This window comes from Microtus pennsylvanicus, chromosome 20 (genome assembly GCF_037038515.1).
Source record: "Microtus pennsylvanicus isolate mMicPen1 chromosome 20, mMicPen1.hap1, whole genome shotgun sequence".
Lineage (NCBI taxonomy): Eukaryota > Metazoa > Chordata > Mammalia > Rodentia > Cricetidae > Microtus > Microtus pennsylvanicus.
In genome coordinates, this window is record NC_134598.1 from 23,180,662 (window position 1) to 23,201,703 (window position 21,042).

At 34.6% G+C, this 21,042-nt stretch overlaps 1 protein-coding gene across 1 annotated transcript in view; it reads left to right on the top strand.

Annotated features, from left to right (window-relative positions):
• Window positions 1–21,042, top strand: part of Lrriq1 (leucine rich repeats and IQ motif containing 1) — a 123,937-nt gene that overhangs the window by 12,538 nt on the left and 90,357 nt on the right. Inside the window, exons 7-11 of the mRNA XM_075954236.1 lie at window positions 628–2,373; window positions 6,852–7,004; window positions 8,158–8,308; window positions 17,097–17,290; window positions 19,324–19,451. Of these exons, the coding sequence (XP_075810351.1) occupies window positions 628–2,373; window positions 6,852–7,004; window positions 8,158–8,308; window positions 17,097–17,290; window positions 19,324–19,451 (2,372 nt within the window). The remainder of the gene's footprint in view (window positions 1–627; window positions 2,374–6,851; window positions 7,005–8,157; window positions 8,309–17,096; window positions 17,291–19,323; window positions 19,452–21,042) is intronic.

Here is a 21,042-nt window from a genome sequence, read left to right on the forward strand (position 1 = left end):
CATATATATATATATATATATATTTGAAATAGATAAAAGCTTTTTAAATTTTTTTTCCTTAGACCATCAGCCACCCAGCCATTCCTTTTTCATTTTTCCTGATTTCTCTTTTTTGAGTGAAAAATCATTCTAGTGTATATATTATTCATAAAGCTTATCTTTATGTTGAGGACTTAACCCAGTATGTAATGTTTATTCCTCCTACTTGTTGACTTGCCCTACTGCTAATATTCTTTACAATTTGCTGAATTACTTGTGTCTTTTTACTTTTGTTTTAGTTTCCATTATGACATCATCCATGTCAGGAAGTTGAGTCCCATGGATTTTTGCCTGTTTCTCCCTTTGTGTTTCCTCTATCATCTGGATATCAAATGCTTTCTACCTGCAGACAATACCTTACTTGTTAACTCATTGGCTCATAGTTTAAAAGAGTATTATCAATATTCCAATCTGACCCAATTGTCTATGTATTAAAAAAAATCTAGCTTCCTATAAAATAAGTGACTTTTTCCTCAATGAGCTTTATAGCAATTTGACTCTGGATTTAGATTTTGTGTAACGTTTAATCTACTTACAAAATCGCCAGTTCAGCTGACGCTCATTACTATTTATCTTACTTTGTTTTAGGAATTCATTAGAAACTTGCATTTACAAATGGAGGAGGAAAGAACACGATTAAGTGAGCTACAGGAAAAAGAAAAAGCACGGTTGCTAAAATTGCAGTATAATGCAGCTGTAAAAATTCAAGCCAAATATAGAGCATTTGTAACTTACCGAAAATATAGCCCAATCATAAGAGAGCAAATAGAAAATAAGAAAAGGAAAGAACGAGAGTGGAAAGAGAAGGAAGCAAAGATCCGACAGAAGGAGGAAGAGAGAAGAAAAAGAATTGAAGAGGGGCGGAGGATTGAGGAGGAGAGAAAGAAGAAGATGCTCGAGGAAAGAAGGAGGCGGGAAAGGGAATATGAAGAGAAAAAGAACATCCTGAGACAAAAAAGAGAGGAACAACGAAACAAGGAAAAAATGAGACCAAGGGAAGATGTCCACCATCCGACAGTCGTTACCTGTGCTTTAAAGAAGGAAGGCAGTCATACCAAACAGCTAGCTGTCACAAATATGTCAAAGGAAAAGGATGCTATAGCCAATGAATTAGCGAATACCAACTCAAAGGAGTATGAAGATGTTTGTCTGGTTCAGCAGTCAACCAAAAGAGAAAATGTGCATAAAGATCTTTTGTTGACAGAATCAATAGGAGTAACATTGAAACCAAGCCAGGGAATTTTGACAGAATTAAAAACAAATGAAAAAAATGAAAAGTTACCAAAAGTAAAAATTAATGAAAACTTACCAAAATTAAAAATAAAGGAAAACTTACCAAAATTAAAAATGATTGAAAAAAATGACAATGTACCAAAATTAAAAATGAAGGAAAAAAGTGAGAACTTACCAAAGAAACAATGTTCAGAAAAATTGGCTAACCAAGAAATTAACTTGGAAAATATAGACCAAAAATATGAATTGAAAAACTCAGACCTGAAGGACAACGTCAATGCACAGTGCCAGGAACAAGAACTAAAGCCTCAAAGTCAAAATAAAGAAAATGTGGAGCATTCCACAATGGAGAGTGTGAGACAAGAAACCCAAATAATGTCAGAACACATACAAGAAATGAGTGAAGAGGTCAATGATGGAGAACAGGAAATCATAACAGATAATCAAGAGAGATTGGCTGAAAAGATAGAAAAAACAGACACCACAGAGCAAGATGGATCAGTGCATGAGGAGAATTATTCTTCAAATAGTCCCATGCAAAAAGACCCACTATCACTATTATTAAAAAATCCAGAACCCATAGAAGGAAATGTGATGCCAGAAGACAAAGAAACTGATTTAAAATCAGGAAGAGTTGAGGAAATCTTAATAGATAATGTGCTGACTTGCGATTCTGTCCTCATTACCTCAGATGCCCTGGTGCATACAGAAGACAAGACCAACCAGCAGAGCTCCGTCTCAAGCAAGCTGGCTCCCACTGTAGAGGCTGGCAGTCTCAGTGCTAATAGCCCCTTGGGCACTGAAGAAGGGGACCCTCCTAAACCTGAGATTAAAGACGTTCCCGAGCAACGGAAGCAAACTAAGGCTGAAAACGACGGTGTCCTGGCCTACTCTGTGTCACAGGCAGCCATTTTATCTTCAGTTGAGGAAAGGAGATTAGCTTGGATGAAATCATTTAAACCTTGGTCTGAAATCTTCGAACAAAGTCAACTCAAGAAAATCGTTAAGAGAAAGAGACTTGTGAAGTGTCCAGCAGATACAATGCCTCCTTTGGATACATCAGCCATTCTTCAGAATGGCCCTTGGAAGACTTTACAGCAGGTATTTATAATCTAGCAATAATATTTTTTATGTTGAATGAAAAGTTAATTTTATAAAATGTGATTTTTGCCTTTCAGCGGTTTCATGTGTAAGAATTATGCCGCTTCGTAGATGACATTACAGAAGACACGCTGCCTTGTTTCAGTGGGCTTATATTTTTAAGATCTCAAGTACAGTTTTTCAGGACCTTACCCACTTCAGCAGTCTAAAGAGCTTTGATTTATACTTTTCAGTGTCTTGAGTCCAGATTCAAGGCCCTGTAGGGACATCTGGAAATTATGGTTGGAATTATACAAAGACACAGTGCTTTTGCTGTTTAGGAGTTTGGTATAGATTGGGGCAAACACTCTGCCTACATTCATATGAAAATGGTTACTGCAGCGAAAGAGGTACTAACAGGATGGCAGGCCCTAGATTTCCCATGTGGCAATGTTATGTAGCCATATGCCATATAGCTGCAATATACGGAGGCTGAAAACAGCATAGTTTTCATTAAGTGCTACTAATTTTATTTTATGGAGAACACGACATCAAACGAACTTGACATAGAAACCTATGTATAAGGAATTTTGATTATAAAAGGCTTCAAACAAGTTACAATTTTTATTTAGCTGAGGCTTGAAAGTCAAATATATTTAGTAAAATTTTTATTTTATATATTTTATAATTTTAATTTTAGGAATTACGTTTATAGCCGCCTTCTATCACTTGATTCTTAGGGTAGATTGTACATGGTGAGATCCAACCATCACTGAAGCTAAAAATCAAATTCCAGGCAACTAATGTTGGATACAATCCGGGTAGATATTTAAAATCATAAGAACCCTGGTTTTCAAGAGACCTTTGGAATTCTATTTTTGTGCTATAGAATATCTAGGGACACTGGGCCCTAAGATTATGTATCACACATGGAAGTTGATTATGCTCAGAAGAGAGATACAAGTTCCATCCATCAGTGTGGAGGCAAGCTCCAACACATGTCCAAATCAAAGCCCTTTTGTGTCTCAGTTGGAGCAGGTGGTTGACTTCTGGCATCATGTCCTCAAAATGGAATGGAAGGACAGTTACCAATAATCTGATAGGTGTCACTGCATCCTCACCCTGAGACAAGTAGGACCTGCCTTGGTCTCTATGAGGGTCCATGGTTCTGAAGATTAGCTACCTCAGAGGACAGAAGTCCCTGCATCATGAGGGTGGATGAAGAATGTCCTCTTATATAACAGAACAAGCCTATAGTCAGTAAGCTATTCACAAGTGACCCCAATCTTCTACAGGACCTTTTCATTAAAATATTTTATCGCTTCATGGCCTTTTATGACTTCACATTTATTTAAAGAGAAAATTGACAGCCTCTTGCCATAGCACACACACAGACCTAAAACTCATGTATACCTTCCTCATATCCCATGTGCTGGGATCACAAGCCTACAGTACTATTAATACTTGTCCTTTTTATTGCTTTAGGGTGGGCCCTTGTGTATGCCACTCAAGTCTTCTCTGATCGAGCTACCCTCCAGACTACATTTTCTACATGGAAATTTTTTATATAGATAGACAGTTGCCCAGACAAGTCAAAATACTAATAAACAAACAGGGTTTTATTCACTTGGAAGTTTTTCATTTGTCTAATATATTAGACCAATAATTATTGGTGAGCTGAACAGAAAATGGAGCCTTTGTCCCTATGGAACATAAGTAAAGAAATGCTCCATAAATTTTGGCTGCTGTAAATAAGATTCCTGTGAGCTCTGTGAAAGGAAAATAAATTAATTGCGTTTGTTGATTTACTTGCTTTGTGTATTCAGAATTCACCTATGCTAGCAAGAACCCTACAACTTAACTGTATGCCTTGCCCTTTGGTAAGAAAAAAAATATTTTGAGACAGGGTCTCATGGAATTTCCCAGGCTAGCTTTGAGTTCACTGTGCAGCCTTGGTGAACTAAATGTGTTATGCTCCTGCCTCAACCCTCTGAGCTTGGAACTGCAGGGCTATACCATTTCCATCTGGTGATGAGGTTCAGAAGAAACATCTCAGGTGAAGAAAATCAACATAAGAAACAAGAGTTAGAACTTACTGAGTGAAGTTTCTTCTGTTTCTTAGTCATTGATCATGGCTACCAGCTCTGTGCAGCTACAAACAGATCTCTGTGGTTTTTCACTGTTTGTACTTGGATGACGCTGTTTCTGGGCCCATTCTTTCCACGGTTTTCTTTCCCCAAGTTTGTTTCAGACTTTTCGTTATGATAACTGTGACCATTACTTGCAAAAGCTACCCTCATGTACATAACTGAGAGCTAGCTACAGGTGACACTTCTAATGAGGACTGCTTTGGAAATAAAGCTTAAGTTAGAGAAACCAAATTGGCCCTTGTTACTAGCTGGTCTCTTCCCTATCAATGAGGAGAGTACTGACCTTTCCCCTGGATGTGTCTTCTTGCCAAGCCCTGTTCTTTATTGAGAACTCCTGTCAGTTTCCTCAAAAGGGAAATTAGCTCTCTTTATATCTTTTAGAGTGATGCTTTGTCATCTGAGCATCTCCTAAAATGTGAACTAGGTCTTTTGATTAATTGATTAAGTAAATATTACCTATTATTGGAGTCTCTGAGTGATGGCTTAGAACTGGTAGATAGGCTGATTCGATTAACTGTGGTCCCCAGGACTCTAGCATACTTTCTCTGTCACTAAATCTACTGACCTAAGCTACATTTTTCTTTGAAGTTTCAAATGTATTTTGTAAAAGTGAAAAATATGTCTTAATGTGTCATGGAAATACTGAGATACTACCAAATACTATTTTTGTTTCCAGAAAGTTTCTGTAATTTTTCTGATTGACAAGTAGTTTATCATAGTGTTTTATTCATCCACTGTAACTTCCCTACTTTGATTCTCTAGTCATTTAGCTTCACAATCTGTGCCTAGCCTGACCATGAACATCACCTTTGGAAGGTTTTTTTAAAGTGATGGGAGTAAAGGTTAAACATAAGGATAATTCATAATTAAATCTCTAAAAGATTATAGCAGTCTTAAGTAATATATATATATATATGCACACACATATATGAACTTTATATATATAAAATATTTGAGAAAATATGTGATTAAATGAAAAATATTAATAATTAAGATGACAATGAATTAATAATAGGTTCCATAGATGGAACAGTTCATCCTCTGACCACAAGAGGTTGAGACACAAAGCTTTCAAATATGTGTTTATATTGTTCATAGCGGGAAAAAAAATATGACTGCTATAAATATATTTAAGTTTTGCCACAAGTTGAAACAATTTATTTTTTTTTAATTTTAGAGCCATTCAGTCAAACTCCCTTATGCTCCAACTGATGTTTTTCAAGCTGATTAAATAGTAATGGGAACATATGATTAATAATTCTGTATTTACCTGAATTTGAGGGATTTAAAGCATGTAACTTCTATAGTGTATATGTCAAACAATAAATATGAACACTATTTGAATTTTATAAGTTTAGAAGCCTTTAGGTTGGGGTATAGGATACATTCCTACATCAGAATTTTTTTTAATGTTCAAAAAAGTGAAAGGTATATTGTTGAACTAACCATAACAAGGTGCCAACATAACTTTCATTCATAAATTGTAATGAAATAAAACCACAGAAATTAGAGAGCTTGCTCCTCATAAGTAAGTAAAATCTGATTGTGACTACATACTTTACTGAAATAGGCATGTTATCAAAGAAGGCAGAATAATTGTGTCACGGCCAATTTACCTTCATTATTACATAGCTTTCTGTAATTGTCAAATTTTGAGTTATTCAATTCTGAGTCTAATTGTTTTCATTTTCTAGTGCATGGCCAACTTTCTAATTATAGAGTTTATCTGTTTGCATTCAAACTCAATAAGAAGTGCATTTGCCATTGTCACTTAAGTGGATGATATATTTTCATTCCTAAAAATTTGAAAGATAATTGGTTGCATGAATTGCTTTAGATAATGAATACTCAGTATACTCTGAGATGATTATGAAAGTAGAATCTTTATTTACCTAAGTGTAAGAAATATGTTATTACTTTTGTTGGTTAAGCAAGAAATGGGCCAAATGTTGTATCTTTATCAATGTTTGTCCTGTCAGAGATCCAGGAATCTCAACTCTACTGTTAGACACATAGCATAGACCTTTATGCTATAGTATACAAAGAAAAGTATTTCAAAGTCTGAAAACAACGAAAATTTGCTAAAAATTAAGGAGAAACTTAATAAGGGATTGCCACATTGCTTTCACGTTTACCTTTCAACTTGAATTGATTGTGAATGATTGCATGAGTTATCTTGCTATGTTGCAAGAAAACGAGACCAGATAGGTAGAATAAAATCGAGTTCTTAAAAAAAGGTAGGATTCTACATATACAGTTCCTTAGGGGAATTTTTGAGAACCCTGCAAAGCTAATCTATATTGTGCTGGTCCACAGTGTTGCTCATCATAGTCTCCTTACAATCTCTAGGTCACAGCCATTACATTTCAGGATTTGCCCGGCTGTAGCATCTCTACACTGGCAGAGTGCCCAAATCTTCAGCTTCTGTCCCTCCGACGCTGTGGCTTAACTTCTCTGCATGGCCTGAACCACTGCAAAAACCTTAAATACATTGATGCGCAGGCAAGTTGCTTGTTTTTAGCATTTGCCATACAATAGATACTAACTAGCTGCATGTTTTGCTTTCAGCTATGATGATTTTGAAGAAGTAATAAAATAGCTTGATGCATGAGGTTTAAAGCAAGCACCATAGCCCTAAGGGGACTGAGTAGATAGGCTGAGGATATTCTGAGTCAGTAATGAATGGTTTTGCTTTTTAAATGTGGTGGTGACTGTAGCAAATGACAACAATCTTTAAAATAATATTATAAAAGCATCATGGGATTTCTTGTGATTCTGCAGCCAAGCTTGGCTGAACATTTTATACCATGTAACTTAGTCTCTTTTATAATTTTCACATATTAGCTGGGTTGAGAAGATCCAAAAAGCCTACTTTTTTTGGCTATTGATAAGAAGGTCTCAAAGGTTAGACCATTTTGTAACTGTTAGGGGTTCTTTGTTTCCAAGAGTGGGCGTTCATCCAGTCATCAAGCACCTATGTCATGTCACCCAGTGTTTCATTGGCTGAGCTGTGAGTTCATGTGGGAAGAAACCACATGTGTGCCGATACTAGGTTGTCTGGTTTCTACGAGATTTTCCAGCTCATGTTCCTTCACAATCTGCCACCCAGTGTCTTCCTTATGATTAGAAAATAGGCTCACATCCCAAAGACCACAGAATCTCATTAGTTAATGCCATCAGTTCATAAATTTTGCATGGTGGACGAGCAGCTTCTCCGTGCCCTTCCTCAGATACACTTGTGGAAGCACGGTCCTTACAAGTCAGAGAGATGCACAGTAAAATGAGAAGTCTGCCCCTCCCCATCCACTCAGGAATCATGGTGAGCATGGGCTCAGTTAACTACCACCTTACCCATCTGAAAACACAAACAACGTAATTGACTAATATTCCACTGTGCTTATTTAGGTTGTTCAAATATTTTTTATATTATCTTCTATATTTTTAAAGACAATTAAGCCAATGTATAAATAGCTACTTCTTTGTGTATTAATTTTTCTTCTTTATAGTATAGTTATTTGCATGATTAGTTTAGAAATTAGAGACTTATATGTCGATTTAGACATTGTATCTCAACCTTAATATTTTGAAAGGATTAAGTATTATATTTATAAAATATTGAAATAAAATTATTGTATTTGCTCTTTCTCTGCTTTAGGAAAACCACATTGAGACTATCAATTGTGAAAATCTGGAAAATCTCTGTGTCCTTCTTCTTAATAATAACTTGCTGACATCTATTCATGGTTTGGATGGATGCACGAGTATACAAAACCTCGAGCTTTCACATAACAAAATCACTCGAATCAGTAAGATCAATTTTAATATTTCAGCATTTATTTTCCATAATTGTATTTTTTTCATTCATTTATTCATTTTCAAATTAGCCTCTCTGAGGGCTGGGGCGATGTCACAGTTGGTAAAGTGTTGACTAGCAGGCATGAACACCTTAGTCTGATCTCCAGAGCCCCTGTAAACAATCCTGGGAAGATGTGAAGGAGATGCTCAGGGGTTAAAATGCTTGCAGTTCCAGTTTAGGATTGAGGTTGGGTCAGAGAACCCATGTAAATGCTGCATGAGTATGGGGACCTACTTGTAATCCCAGTCACTGAAGGAGAGGATAAAGAATATTTAATTTTTTTTTTTTGCAAATTTAACGTCAGATACTGAAGGACCCCTGTTAAGGACTGAACAGTTAATAAAGAGTCAAGGTTTGTCAAAAGTTGGGGAACTTGATGAAAGTTTGGCTCCGATAGCTCTACAAATAGCTAAATGTCTGCTTCACCCCCACAGATATCACCTTACCTCCTCTTCCATCCTAGTCACTATTAATCCTGACTGACATAGACGTATCTGGTGGGAGTGGAGTAGGTTGAGGAGATAAGTCCATGCAGGTCAGGTTCTATTGAGATTTCTCCACATTCCTTCTGTGTGTTTGCTTATATTTGCTTTTTCTTCCTTTGATATGGGAAATCTTAAAACATTTGTGAAAATAGAATTATACGACAGAAACTGTACATGTTCATTACATATTTTCAGTGCTTGCCTAAGTTTTTCTTATTTCTGTTTTTGTTTTTAAAAAAGTCCTTAAATGTAATTCTATGTCTTCACGTTTGAAAAAACAGTTTCTGTGAATGGGATGGTTCTTTTTTTTTTTTTTACTTAACCACAGAATATTGTTGCACCCAGTAAACCTAGTAATGATTCCTTGCATGAACCAATAATATGTGATCCTATATTCTTATTTTCTCAAGAAGCATCACATTTATTTGAATAAAAGCATGGATCATAAACATTTTTCACTTATCAAAATCTTGAAGTCCTTTATCTATAGCAATCCTCTTAGTTGCTATGCTCTTGCATTCATTTGTGGCAAAACCTAAGTATGTCATAATTCTCCTGGCTTTGTACATGTGCTTCCCTTGCCGCGTCAGTAAAATTGCTCCCCCAAGCCTGATACAAGGGTTTGATCAACTTGGATTTCAGCTGCGTTGACAAGACTTCTTCACAGATGCTGTTCGTCATCTACCCAGTCCCGGGGTAGGGTCTTCCCTGCTATGTTGTCAACGTACTAGGAGATACATTATAAAGAAAAAAATCATTGAATCTCCCTTCCCTAGTAGCTATCCAATGTCAATAGCTCTGCAGCTTGTTCTGGAATTTCATGCCCAGCTTCCCCCATCTGTGTGTGATTTTTGTTTGGTTTGAGCGTTTGCATACTGTTGCAATCACGGTGAGTTTCTATGTGCACCTGCCGTGTTGTTTCTGGAAAATACTGTTTCCTTAATATTATCTCCTATCCGTGGCTCTTATAGTCTTTCTGGCTCTGAGCTTTTGGGAGAAGTGTGATATGTATTTCCTATTTAGGGCTGAGCACTCCACGGTCTCTTCATCTCTATAAGTTGACAAATTGAGGGTTCCTGTGCTAATTGGCATCTCCTGCAAGAAGCTTTTATGATGAATATTGAAAGATACTCTGATCTATGAGGACAACAATAAGTCATAGTTTTATTATTGTATCCATTTAGTGATAGCTTCTCTTCTGACCAATCTAGCCACAGGTCTGTAATCTCTTTTGTGGTATCCGGTGGTCACCTCGTGGAAAAGAATTTAGATTCTATCAGAAAGTGGTTGGTTACTCCCATAACATTTGTACCATTACTGCACCAGAGGTCTTATCTGGTTATTATTGTAATAAAGCAATAAGTTATTATTGTAACTCAGTTATAATTGTTCACAATTGGATGTACTAATGAATACTTTTTTTTCTTCACTAGCATGCATGTTTTATGGGCCTTGAAAAGATGACCAACTTTTGTTTTTCATTGGGAGACAATTTTTATTCTATAAGATGTATCTCAGTTATTTCATTTAAGCTGATTGGTTTTAGACTGGTTGGGTTGTGATATTTTAAATGTCAGCTGTTATTATTAGTAATAATAATGTTAATAACATCATTATTAGCAACACATTGCTTTGCATAGCATTGGCTTTCTTCTTTGAGACTGTGAATTTCTACATTTTCAAAGAAGACTGTTATTTTTATTATGAATTTCAGCCTTGAATATTATGCTACCATAGTTGCCTCTCAAATGTCCTTGAAACTAAAGCCCATTTTTCTTTCATGGCTTTTCTTTTGTTCTTTCCTCTGGATCACCTTCTACTTTAAAATGTTTCAAGTATCATTGATTTAGATATTTATAGTCATAAAGTTTAGATTTGGGCCTACCTTTTTGATCCATATTTAAAGTTTCTATCACAAAGACACTCTCACTTGTACTGTTCAAACACCCATGAATTTTCCCAAATACAAATAATTATTGTTACATTTTTGTTTTGTTTTGAAATTCTAGTATAAATACAGATAGGAATGATGATTATTTTAAAAATGGAGGCAACAGCATTAATAGTATATTACCGTGTGGGCACACACGAGAGTACTAGAGCAAAGCCAAAAAGAGCAAAAACAGACACTGTTTTTAAGAATTATTAGAGTCGCCATTTTTATTGGCAGTAGTGCTATGTGGGAATTTGTGTAAGCACTGGATTTCCTGTCAGATGTATGTGAAAGCCGCCACTGCTTTAATTGATGTGCCTGAGGTATCTCTGTAGTACAGAGAAAACAAGCCTAGGATGCCTTTGCTGTCTTTTTGGATGTAGTGAGACTGCTCTATTTATTGAGTACGAGAAGAGTGTATATTTGCAAGTGCTTTCCTGACGACCAGTGGAGTCTGTTTTTCATCTTTAAGAACAGCCTAGAAATTCTGGTTGAGCTATGGGAAAAGATCGATTTTGTCATTTGGATGATATATTGCTCTTAAGAACTCTCATGAAGGAGCACAAAGATGGATTGGTATTTAGAAGTCAGCAAGTTGCAATTCCATTGTATAATATTTCTTAAGTAGGTGAAGTAAAATTGGCAGAGATACCATGCTATTTTATATTTTTAGTTTCAAATTTAATTGCTTGCTGATGCTTTTCTAAGTCCTCTCTGTCTTTGCTGTAGGCAATAAGCAATGTTCACTTTAAATAATCTTTATATTATAAAAATATTATAAATGTTATCTGTGTTCCTTTAGATTTAAGTGGACAATAGTAATATTACCATTAATCTTTTAAATCAATTCATTAGATATTAAAATCAATTCACTACAAATTAAACAATTCAACATTTTAGTGGCAAATGAAATAATTAAATTAATTTCAAAGTAAGAGGTACTCTTTTAACAAAAGTGCTGGTAAACTCAAGTTATAAAACTGGATTTTTATTATTATTAAATTTAATATTAAAATACATTTACATGCAGTATCTCTGGGAATATACAGTTTTCACTATCACTAATGGGATATACATTTAAATCTTAATTGAATTACACTACTAGTATTTCAGCTTAATGAAGTACATACTAATTGTGGTTAGTGAAGTTAAGAAATAAGCAAATTTTTTAGTGTGTGCTTTTGTAGAAGTTGTGTAGTAATATAAAGGGTACTGTTATGTTTTTTTATTTAACTTCTTTATTGATTCTTTGGGCGTTTCACATCTTGCACCCCGATTTCACTCATTTTCTGCTTCCCCATATTCCTTTACCCCTGAAGCACCCCAAAAAGAAAACAAAACAATGAAAGCAAGCAAACAAAAACAAAGACAAAACAAACAAACAAAAAAAACCGTGATTTTAAGTTTCTGTGAATCCTTGGCACTGTTTGCAAAGATATTTCCATTGAAGAAGAATGTGACATGCTCTGGAATGTTTTTCTGCATATTCAGAATTAGCTCACAAATGCTTACTGATCAAGTGATCTTTAGCAAATTCACTTTTTATCAGACCAGACATTTAGTTATTCTTTTTTATTTGAATGATGTTTTATTTTTCTCGAATTTTCCATTCATAATTTAGTTTAGTTTGGTTGGAATGCAGTTAAATAGGGATGTTTCCATATGATTTTTATAACTGATGTCTTCTTTTGCCTAAAATTGGGAAAACATTTGTTTTCAATTTGTTAGATGGAGAAACAACCCTGGAATGGAAGTTTGACATTGATGGTTAAAGTTTCTAAAACTGGCTTGCAGGCAATATTAGGATTTTATGTTTTATTGAAATAGTTTTCTTTTGAATAGGCAATTCCAATGAAAAATAGGTAATTTATATTCAGATATATAGTCAAGTATTCTTTCATTTTCATGTTAGTTCTTAGTGATTTCAACAGAAACATTAAATTTATATTGTTTTTGAAAATAACTCCATGTTTTATGAAAAAATTTTATAAGTATCATTTATAGGAAAATAGATTTTAATGTAGCAGAAATAAGTAGCCTTTATCCTAGTACGTTAGTTGTGTAATTCTCTTCTCATGTAGATATTATGAAATAGTTACAGATGAATCTTCTCTTCCTTCACATACTTAAAAAAAAAACATTACCCATATGCTGAAGTAAGTCAGTTGAAGTCACACTGCTAGTACATGATGTAGGCAGGATTTCAGGTTTGGAATTCATTCTATTTTTTTATTGTTGAGTGTGTTTTTTTTTTTTTTTGAGATTACAATATAATCACATAATACACCTGCCACACAACTTTTGAACCTAAGACTCATAGTCATTGTGCAAGACGCGACGGGAATACATCAAGATTATGTGTTTGAATTATTGAGGAAGAAAGTAAAAATTCTAATGTTTAGCATGTAGAAATGTTTTCAGTATTATACCATAAACATTTGGATCCGCTAGATGGCACTAGTTCACCTTTGGAAATGCAGTCAGTGCCCAGGTTTACAAGTTGAGGAAAAGCTGACCTTAGGTTTTCAACTAACTCATGAAAAAATTGTGGCGAAAAGTCACAATATGGATGAGTGCCCTGACTCCTTCTTCAATATTTCTTATTTCTATAGATAATTTAAAACCCTTGAGGACTTTGCACTGAAATTAAAACTCTCAAGCTCAGCTGAGCATATGTGTAGATAGTCGTGAAAAAATTGTGGACATAAACATCTTTGAAGAACTGAGAGCTTGGATATTAACATTGAATTCATTGAAAGCTTGCTGGCTACTTTCACATCTTTAGCTTTGCTATTTATATCAGGTGACAGGTTTTATTGTAGGTTGGCTAATTGCTGTGACAATTCTTTAAAATGGATATTTAAAATGTTTGATCCATATATTCTGTGGACCGGGTACCATGAGCAGTAGACACACTCGGCTTAAGCTCAAGCATACATTCCAGGATTGGGGGCTTTAAAGAGCTTTTTAACGTTAAGAATACCGTAGGTTTTTGAAGTACAACTTGATGATTCTGTGGATTTCTTCCGTGTCTGTTGTTATGTCCCCCTTTCATTTCTGACTGTGTTAATTTGGATATTCTCTCTCTGCCTTTTGATTAGTTTGGATAAAAGTTTGTCTATTTTGTTGATTTTCTCAAAGAACCAACTGTCTGTCTCATTGATTCTTTGTATTGTTTTCTTTGTTTCTATTTTGTTGGTTTCAGCCCTCAATTAGATTATTTCCTGCCCTCCTGGTGAGTTTGCTTCTTTTTGTTCTAGAGTTTTCAAGTGTTCTATTGACTCACTAGAATGGGATTTTTTCCACCTTCTTCATGTAGGCATTTAGTGCTATGAGCTTTCCTCTTAACACTGTTTTCATTGTTTCCCATAAATTTGAGATGCTGTGTGTCATTTTCATTGAATTTTAGGAAGTCTTTAATTTCTTCCTTGACCCATTGGTCAATCAGGTGAGCATTGTTTAATTTCCACCAGCTTATGAGCTTTCTGAAATTAGTGTTGCTGTTGAATTCTAATTTTAAGCCATGACAATCCAATAAGATACATGGGGTATATTTTAACATTCGATATTTGCTGATGAACCTAATTGCTCTCAAACTGACAGAATGTGAATTATGGTTCGCATATCTGAGACAGAAATTGTTGACTGGCATTTTGAGATATATAGAGACAAGGGGACACCGTGAGCCAGTGTGTTCATAAAGATAATGAAAGCAGAATTGCTCAGAGTTCTGTAGGTCATCTGAACAAACTTTTCTCCGTTGCTGAAAACCCACATAAGTAGTTATGCCTGTTCTTTTTACCTTCCAATGTACCGTTACTTTTCTCTCGATATTGCTACTAATGTCTCTATCATTCAGGTTTCCAATGATTTCATTGCAACCAAAACAATGACCTCTTCTCACTTTTATTGCTAACTATGCCTGACATGAACCATGGCTTGTAATTTATCACACAATTCTAATTGCCTTTTCCTCTCCTGTTGTAACGAAGCTGCTTGTTTGTTTCCCAGCCACCTGGCAGCTCAAAATAATCACACAGAAGCTGTATTATTTAAATCACTACTTGGCCCATTAGCTCTAGCTTCTAATTGGCTAACTTTTACATATTAATTTAGCCTATTTCTATTAATCTGTGTATCGCCACAAGTCTGTGTCTTACCAGGTCCGGTGTCAGTCTCCAGCACATGGCTTACAACAAATTGGTGTCCACGTGGCCAACTAATATCCACTTAAAACCTGAGAGAGCTTGGAGAGTAATTCTAGACACAAAATAACAGCGTTAAGCATGGCTTCTTGGTAGCAGCAATTTCTCGGTTTGCTAATTTTGTTAGAGGCAGGTGCATCTCATTCAAGAGAGGCTTCCTGACTCAGCCTTTGCTGCAAAACTTTGCAGCTCTTTTAAGAGGCCCTGCCAACAAACACTTAAATGGTGTTTATGAATAGCCTACAGCATGCTTCTTGGTGGCAGCATGGACCTTGAAACTCCAGAGTTGTAACAATAAACACGGCTCTAGCCAGTACCTTAGCCATGAGGCTAGACTCTCAGAAAGCTAAGGAATGGGCTGGATCCAACTGTCAAAGTCATAGCTTTAATCCTAGCCATATTAAAGACTCATGTGGTCAGGAAAAGAGAGATACAGTAAACATAGTTTCAGACCAAAAAAAAAAAAAAAACTCTAAACAGTTTTGGTGTGTTTAAAAATATTTGTAGGTTTGGGAGAGAAAAGAAAAAGGATAAAGTCCTTAAAATAAAAAAGAATGAGAGTAGTTGTGACAAAAATTAAAAATAAAAATAAAATGAAAGAGTTTAAAATAAAGCCATATAAAGAGGGAAAATACACAGGGAGTCTGGATACTGTATATTATTGTGTTATCTTTAATTTGTATGACTGCTGAGGAAGGAGCAACAGCTGCTAAAAGACTTTTGATTATTAATGCTGCTGGATTAATCTAACATATATATTTTTTTAAATGCCTTGACTTCAAAATTTAAGTCAAAAGTTATGTTACTTTGGAGAAGAGGTTTTAGTTTTGTTTCCACAGAAAATAAGAGGCTGTGGATTTAGGGAGCAGATGGTCCAGATGATCCAACATTTCAGAGGACTTCTGTTGGAGTTTCCTCTGGGTTCTGCATCCAGCACAGTTTCAAGACTGCTGCCTGAGATGACCAAGCCTCACAGTATACTCAAGTTAGGACTTGATCATAATTCTAAATTTTCTTTAGGTCCCCATAAGATTATCAGTGCCCCAAATCAGCAGGAAGTGGCCTAGAAAACTACACCCACGTTACCAAAAAATGGACTATGTATATATTTTTTTGTTTAGAGCATTGGTTACAAGTCATTATGAATAATGATCAGGAAGAAAATTAAACAAGGGAGATTAGATTCATAATTCTTGTTTAAAAGGGGGGGCTGGAAAGTGCTATGGGACAATGTTTTGTAGCCTGTCAATTGCATTTTAATAAAATGCTGATTGGACAGTAGCCAGGCTGGAAGTATAGGTGGAGCAATGAAAATAGGAGAATTCTGGGAAGAGGAAAAGTCAGTCTGCAATCACCCAGACTCAAAGAAAGCCAGACACAGAACAAACAAGATGTGACTGCCTCCCCGGAAAAGGTACAAAGCCACATGGCTAGCTAACACAGATAAGAATTGTGGATTAATGTAAGTTATAAGAGTTAATAAGAAGCCTGAGCAAATAGGCCAATCAGTTTACAATTGATGTACGCCTCTGTGTGTTTATTTGGAACTAAACGGATATGGGACCTGGTGGGGCAAAAATCTCTGTCAACTGGTTCTCCCAACTGCTTTTGTTGTATCTTCTGTCTCATTTTTGCTTCTGTTGTCAAAAAGAAAGCTAATTTCTGCAACTTTATGTTTCATTTTTTTATCTTGTCTCCAACAATGCTTGAAAAAGTTAAAAATTGTTATTTGCCACTCTGAGTTCAAATAAAATTTTTGTTAAGATTGGCAATTTTCCTCGTTTGTTTGTTTGAATATTCCTATTTCCTAATCTATACATTAAAATTTTCTTTGTTTTTAATTTTTATATAACTTTATAGCTAAACACTGTTTTGCAAAACTAGGCATAGTGTTGCATGTCTGTAATCCTAGCAATTGAGAGGGTAAAATAAGATGTTCAAGATATGAACTATGCCACAAGTTTTAAACCAGCCTGGGTTTACAAGGAAACACGGCATTAAAAAAATACAGATATAGATGTAGATGTGAATTTATCTCCAAAAACAGTTTGCGTGATGTTATGTCTCAAGACGAATGTATAATAGAAGTGTGATATTAGAAAACTTATCTTACAGGTGGTTTAGAATCCTTGAAATCCCTTCAGCAACTAACTGTGGACCATAATCAGCTAATCAGCACCAAAGGTCTTTGTGAAGCACCAACCGTCGTATACTTGGATTGTTCACATAATCATCTTACTGATGTTGATGGCATAGGACCTTGTGGATTGCTCCAAATAGTAAAGCTGCAGGGAAATTACCTAAGAGAGGTAAATTAAATAAGGAATTAATATCCATAACCAATGCAATGTCCTTTTAATTGAAATATCTACTATATATTTTGAAAGCAATTTAAATATTTTTCTTTATTTTTAATCAACAACTGTATATTATTTACAAGTTACCTTTTTCTTTATAGTTTTTGTTAGAATATATTAATTACACATAATAATGATTTTCATTATGGTATTTCCATACATGAGCACAATTCAAGAAACGCATTACTCTCTCGTCCACTTCCAATACCAGTTATTTCCCTTTTGAACTTGTTGCCCTCTTATATCATTTATTTTGTATGTGGGGAGGGAGAGATGGAGAGAGGGTAAGAGGAAAAAGAGAAAGAAACTCAATGAGTTTCATTCATGCTATGTACAGGAGTACAGCTAGGTGTTTTTTTTTTCCAGGAACATTTAAACACTATTACTAACTGCATAGAAATCTTCAGAGAAGGGTAGGGCTTCATGGGGCATTTAGCATTCTGTGATTAGGTGTTGTCAATCTAACTTAGAGGACATCTTTTGCTGTTCATTCAAGAATGTAATAGCCGTGTTGTGCCCTGAAGATAGTGTTCCAAATGGTCCACCTCATCCCCTCGAGTCCCAACATTCTTTGACTCCTTCTTAAATGTTATATGAGCTTTGGAAGAGCTTACAGATGGGCATTCATCACCAGTTTATTCTCTCTACTTTGATCATTTGAGTACATACAGTCAGCACTGTAAAACCAAATATCTCTGAAGCTGACTGCAGTAATATTTGATAATTATCTTTATAGTTTTTGTTAGAATATATTAATACACATAATAATGATTTTAATTATAATATATGTTATGGAGATGTCATTTTTGAATGGCACATCATGTTTAGTTAACAAAATACCATCATTATCTTCTGTAGATGGAAGTTTATGTACCACCCAGTCTCACAGCTGTTCAGTCCTGAACAAATATACAGGCTTCTTGGGGAGAATTGTCATCAATGCTCATATTCATTTGTGCACCTGTATGCAGTACTTTTCACAAGACAAGTGATATGAACTCAGTAGTTCAACAGTGGCAAATCTGTTACTGGAGTAAACAACTGCTCTCTGATTGAATTTATTGCTTCCTCTACAGGAGAAAATTCCTGCCTGGTACAGTAAACATGGTATAAACTCCTTCAATGGGAAATTTAGAAGCCTGTGTAGTATTTTATTACAGTCTGAAGGCTAGACAGCAACAAAGGGTTCAGCCCAGTTCCAGTTTTATTTCTTTATGTCATGCATCCAAGGAAGGTGGAGTCTTCATCAAATAAGATCTTAACCATCTAGTTCTGGTATTTAACAAAGACCAGTGGCAATTGCCCATATATTTTATGGACCAATATGGAGATGGGAGCACTCTTGGAACTAGGAATTTCATTTAATAACACTTAGCTTCTGGGAGCAACTTCATCTACCTAAAAAGGATACCGTCAATAAAAGCTCATTTTTAATTATATTTCCTTATGATATTTTCCTACAACTTTACTTTCATCTGCAACATGTAGTCCTGTGGTCCATTTCCTTGCCTTTGTCCTGCTTCCTAACATCTGGCCTTTCATACTTGTTTTCTTATATTCTACTACCTCTCTTAAATATCTTTCCTGCTCCTTGGCCTCTTTTCATTATTTTATATTTTTATCCACTTAGGAAAAAAAACCAATTTCTTATGGTGTCTAATATGTATAGTTTAAGCCAAGATTCTCAAAAAACTAAACTATAGCATATCATAATATTTCAGTCTCACTTAGGTATATAAGTTGGAACACATTTGTCTACTATTGAGATTAAATTGCATTTTGTCATAAAACTTCTTGTAAAGAACATTAGAAATAATAAAATTAATAGGCATTTTATCCATACTGAAAGACTCATAATAATATGCTTTGAGATATTATTGCTTATCAGAATGTATATCTCATAAGCTTTGGTAGACTCTATACTTTTAAATTTGCTTAGAAAATATTTTGCCTGTTATCAAGTAATAAAATATATTTAATTGCAGCCTCCATCCTTAAAAAATCATGTTCTGCTTAGAGAATTGCATTTGGATGACAACAGCATCTTAAATGCGGAAGTACTTTCTTCATGTTGGCTGCCTCTACTACAAGATCTTAGTATCTCTCAAAACAGGTAAAGATATATTTTATTTTAGGAATAGTTATTTAAAATTGCTGTATGATGATCATAAACTAGAAAACTTGGGATTCCTGAAATTAAATCAGGATGCATCAAAATAAATCAGCACACAAGATACAGATATAACTATCTAGAGGTTTAAAAACTGAAGTGTCTGAGTTACCCGACGCATTCCGTAAAATTTTTAAGTTTATTCTAATTATTTTATTTTCATTCGAAAACGTACCTGTAGAAACATCTCAGGTCAGTCTTGTTTATGTTTATAAAGAATTAGTCTTCAAAAAAATATAACATATAGGAAATTTAATACAGAGGGATGCCTCACTCTCTCAAATGTTATTTATTAAGTCATAAAACAATGTTTTTGGAATCTTCTCTCAATTTTCTTGTCTTTTGTAATCATTGAAATGGGTTTAAATTTGAATTCCACAGGGATGTAAAGGAGTAACACTTAAAATGTCTTAACATTAATATAAACTGAGTACCTGCATCTATAGGCACATTAGAGACAATCAAATAAATACCTATATCATTGGACTGAATTATTGTGTAAAGTTAAAATATCACAATAATGTGTGTCATTCTTTCTCTCTGTGCTTAATGATTTATTGAAAGATATTCAATCTAATATGATTAATTTATTAACCACAGACGTGGACAAAGATGGTTGAACTACCTTTAACAAGAAATTAATTTTTTTGAGTTACAAGATGTTTACAAGACCAGTGAGAAAGGACAACTATGTGCTTGCTGATAAACCATAAAATAATGTCTCTCAGTCTTTGCCAAGGAGTGTTCATATTTTAAGCACGTGTGTATAAAATGATTTAACCCAGAGATATTAATCTTTGAAAATAAAAAAAAACCTAAATACACATTTTAAAGTCACATTAGATTGTTGTAATCATATCTAAATTATGAAATCTGACTTGCATTTAACAAAACATTGTTTCAATTTGAAGTAAGCTCCTTCAAGTGAAACCACATATGTACTTTGGACCTGTATGAGTATATAGGATTTTTTTTATAAAAATATAATCAAAAATGAAGTAATCAATTAAGAATTGGACACAGGTAGTAAACCGTGCACAAATGAGCACAATATACATATTTGACAGAAGTAGTTCTCAAGCTATATTTCTAACACTAGAAAATATTTATACTAAGAAAATTATAAAAGAAAAATGCCCTTAGTTATTTGACTGCTTTAAGCCTACAATGAAATATTCTTTCTGTCAAAGTTAAAATATCACAGGTAATGATGAGCTTTGGCTTTATCATTCTCTGATGATATTCCCCTATCAAGGAATTATTCAACTACACCAATCAGTTCTTGGATTTAATAATGATCATTGGAATAATTGCTCCCAATTTTTAATATTTGTAATTTTGTTTACTTCGATAAAACATTTGTATACTAAGGTGGGGCTTGTTATTTTGAGAGCTATAGCATTGAGACACATATATTATAACCTTTATAAACTTCTTGGAAAAGAAAAATTAAACTTGAATCATGTCTTTACAAAATGTCATTCAGACTAAAAAAGACAAGCATCATTTGTAATTTTATAAAAAAACATAATGC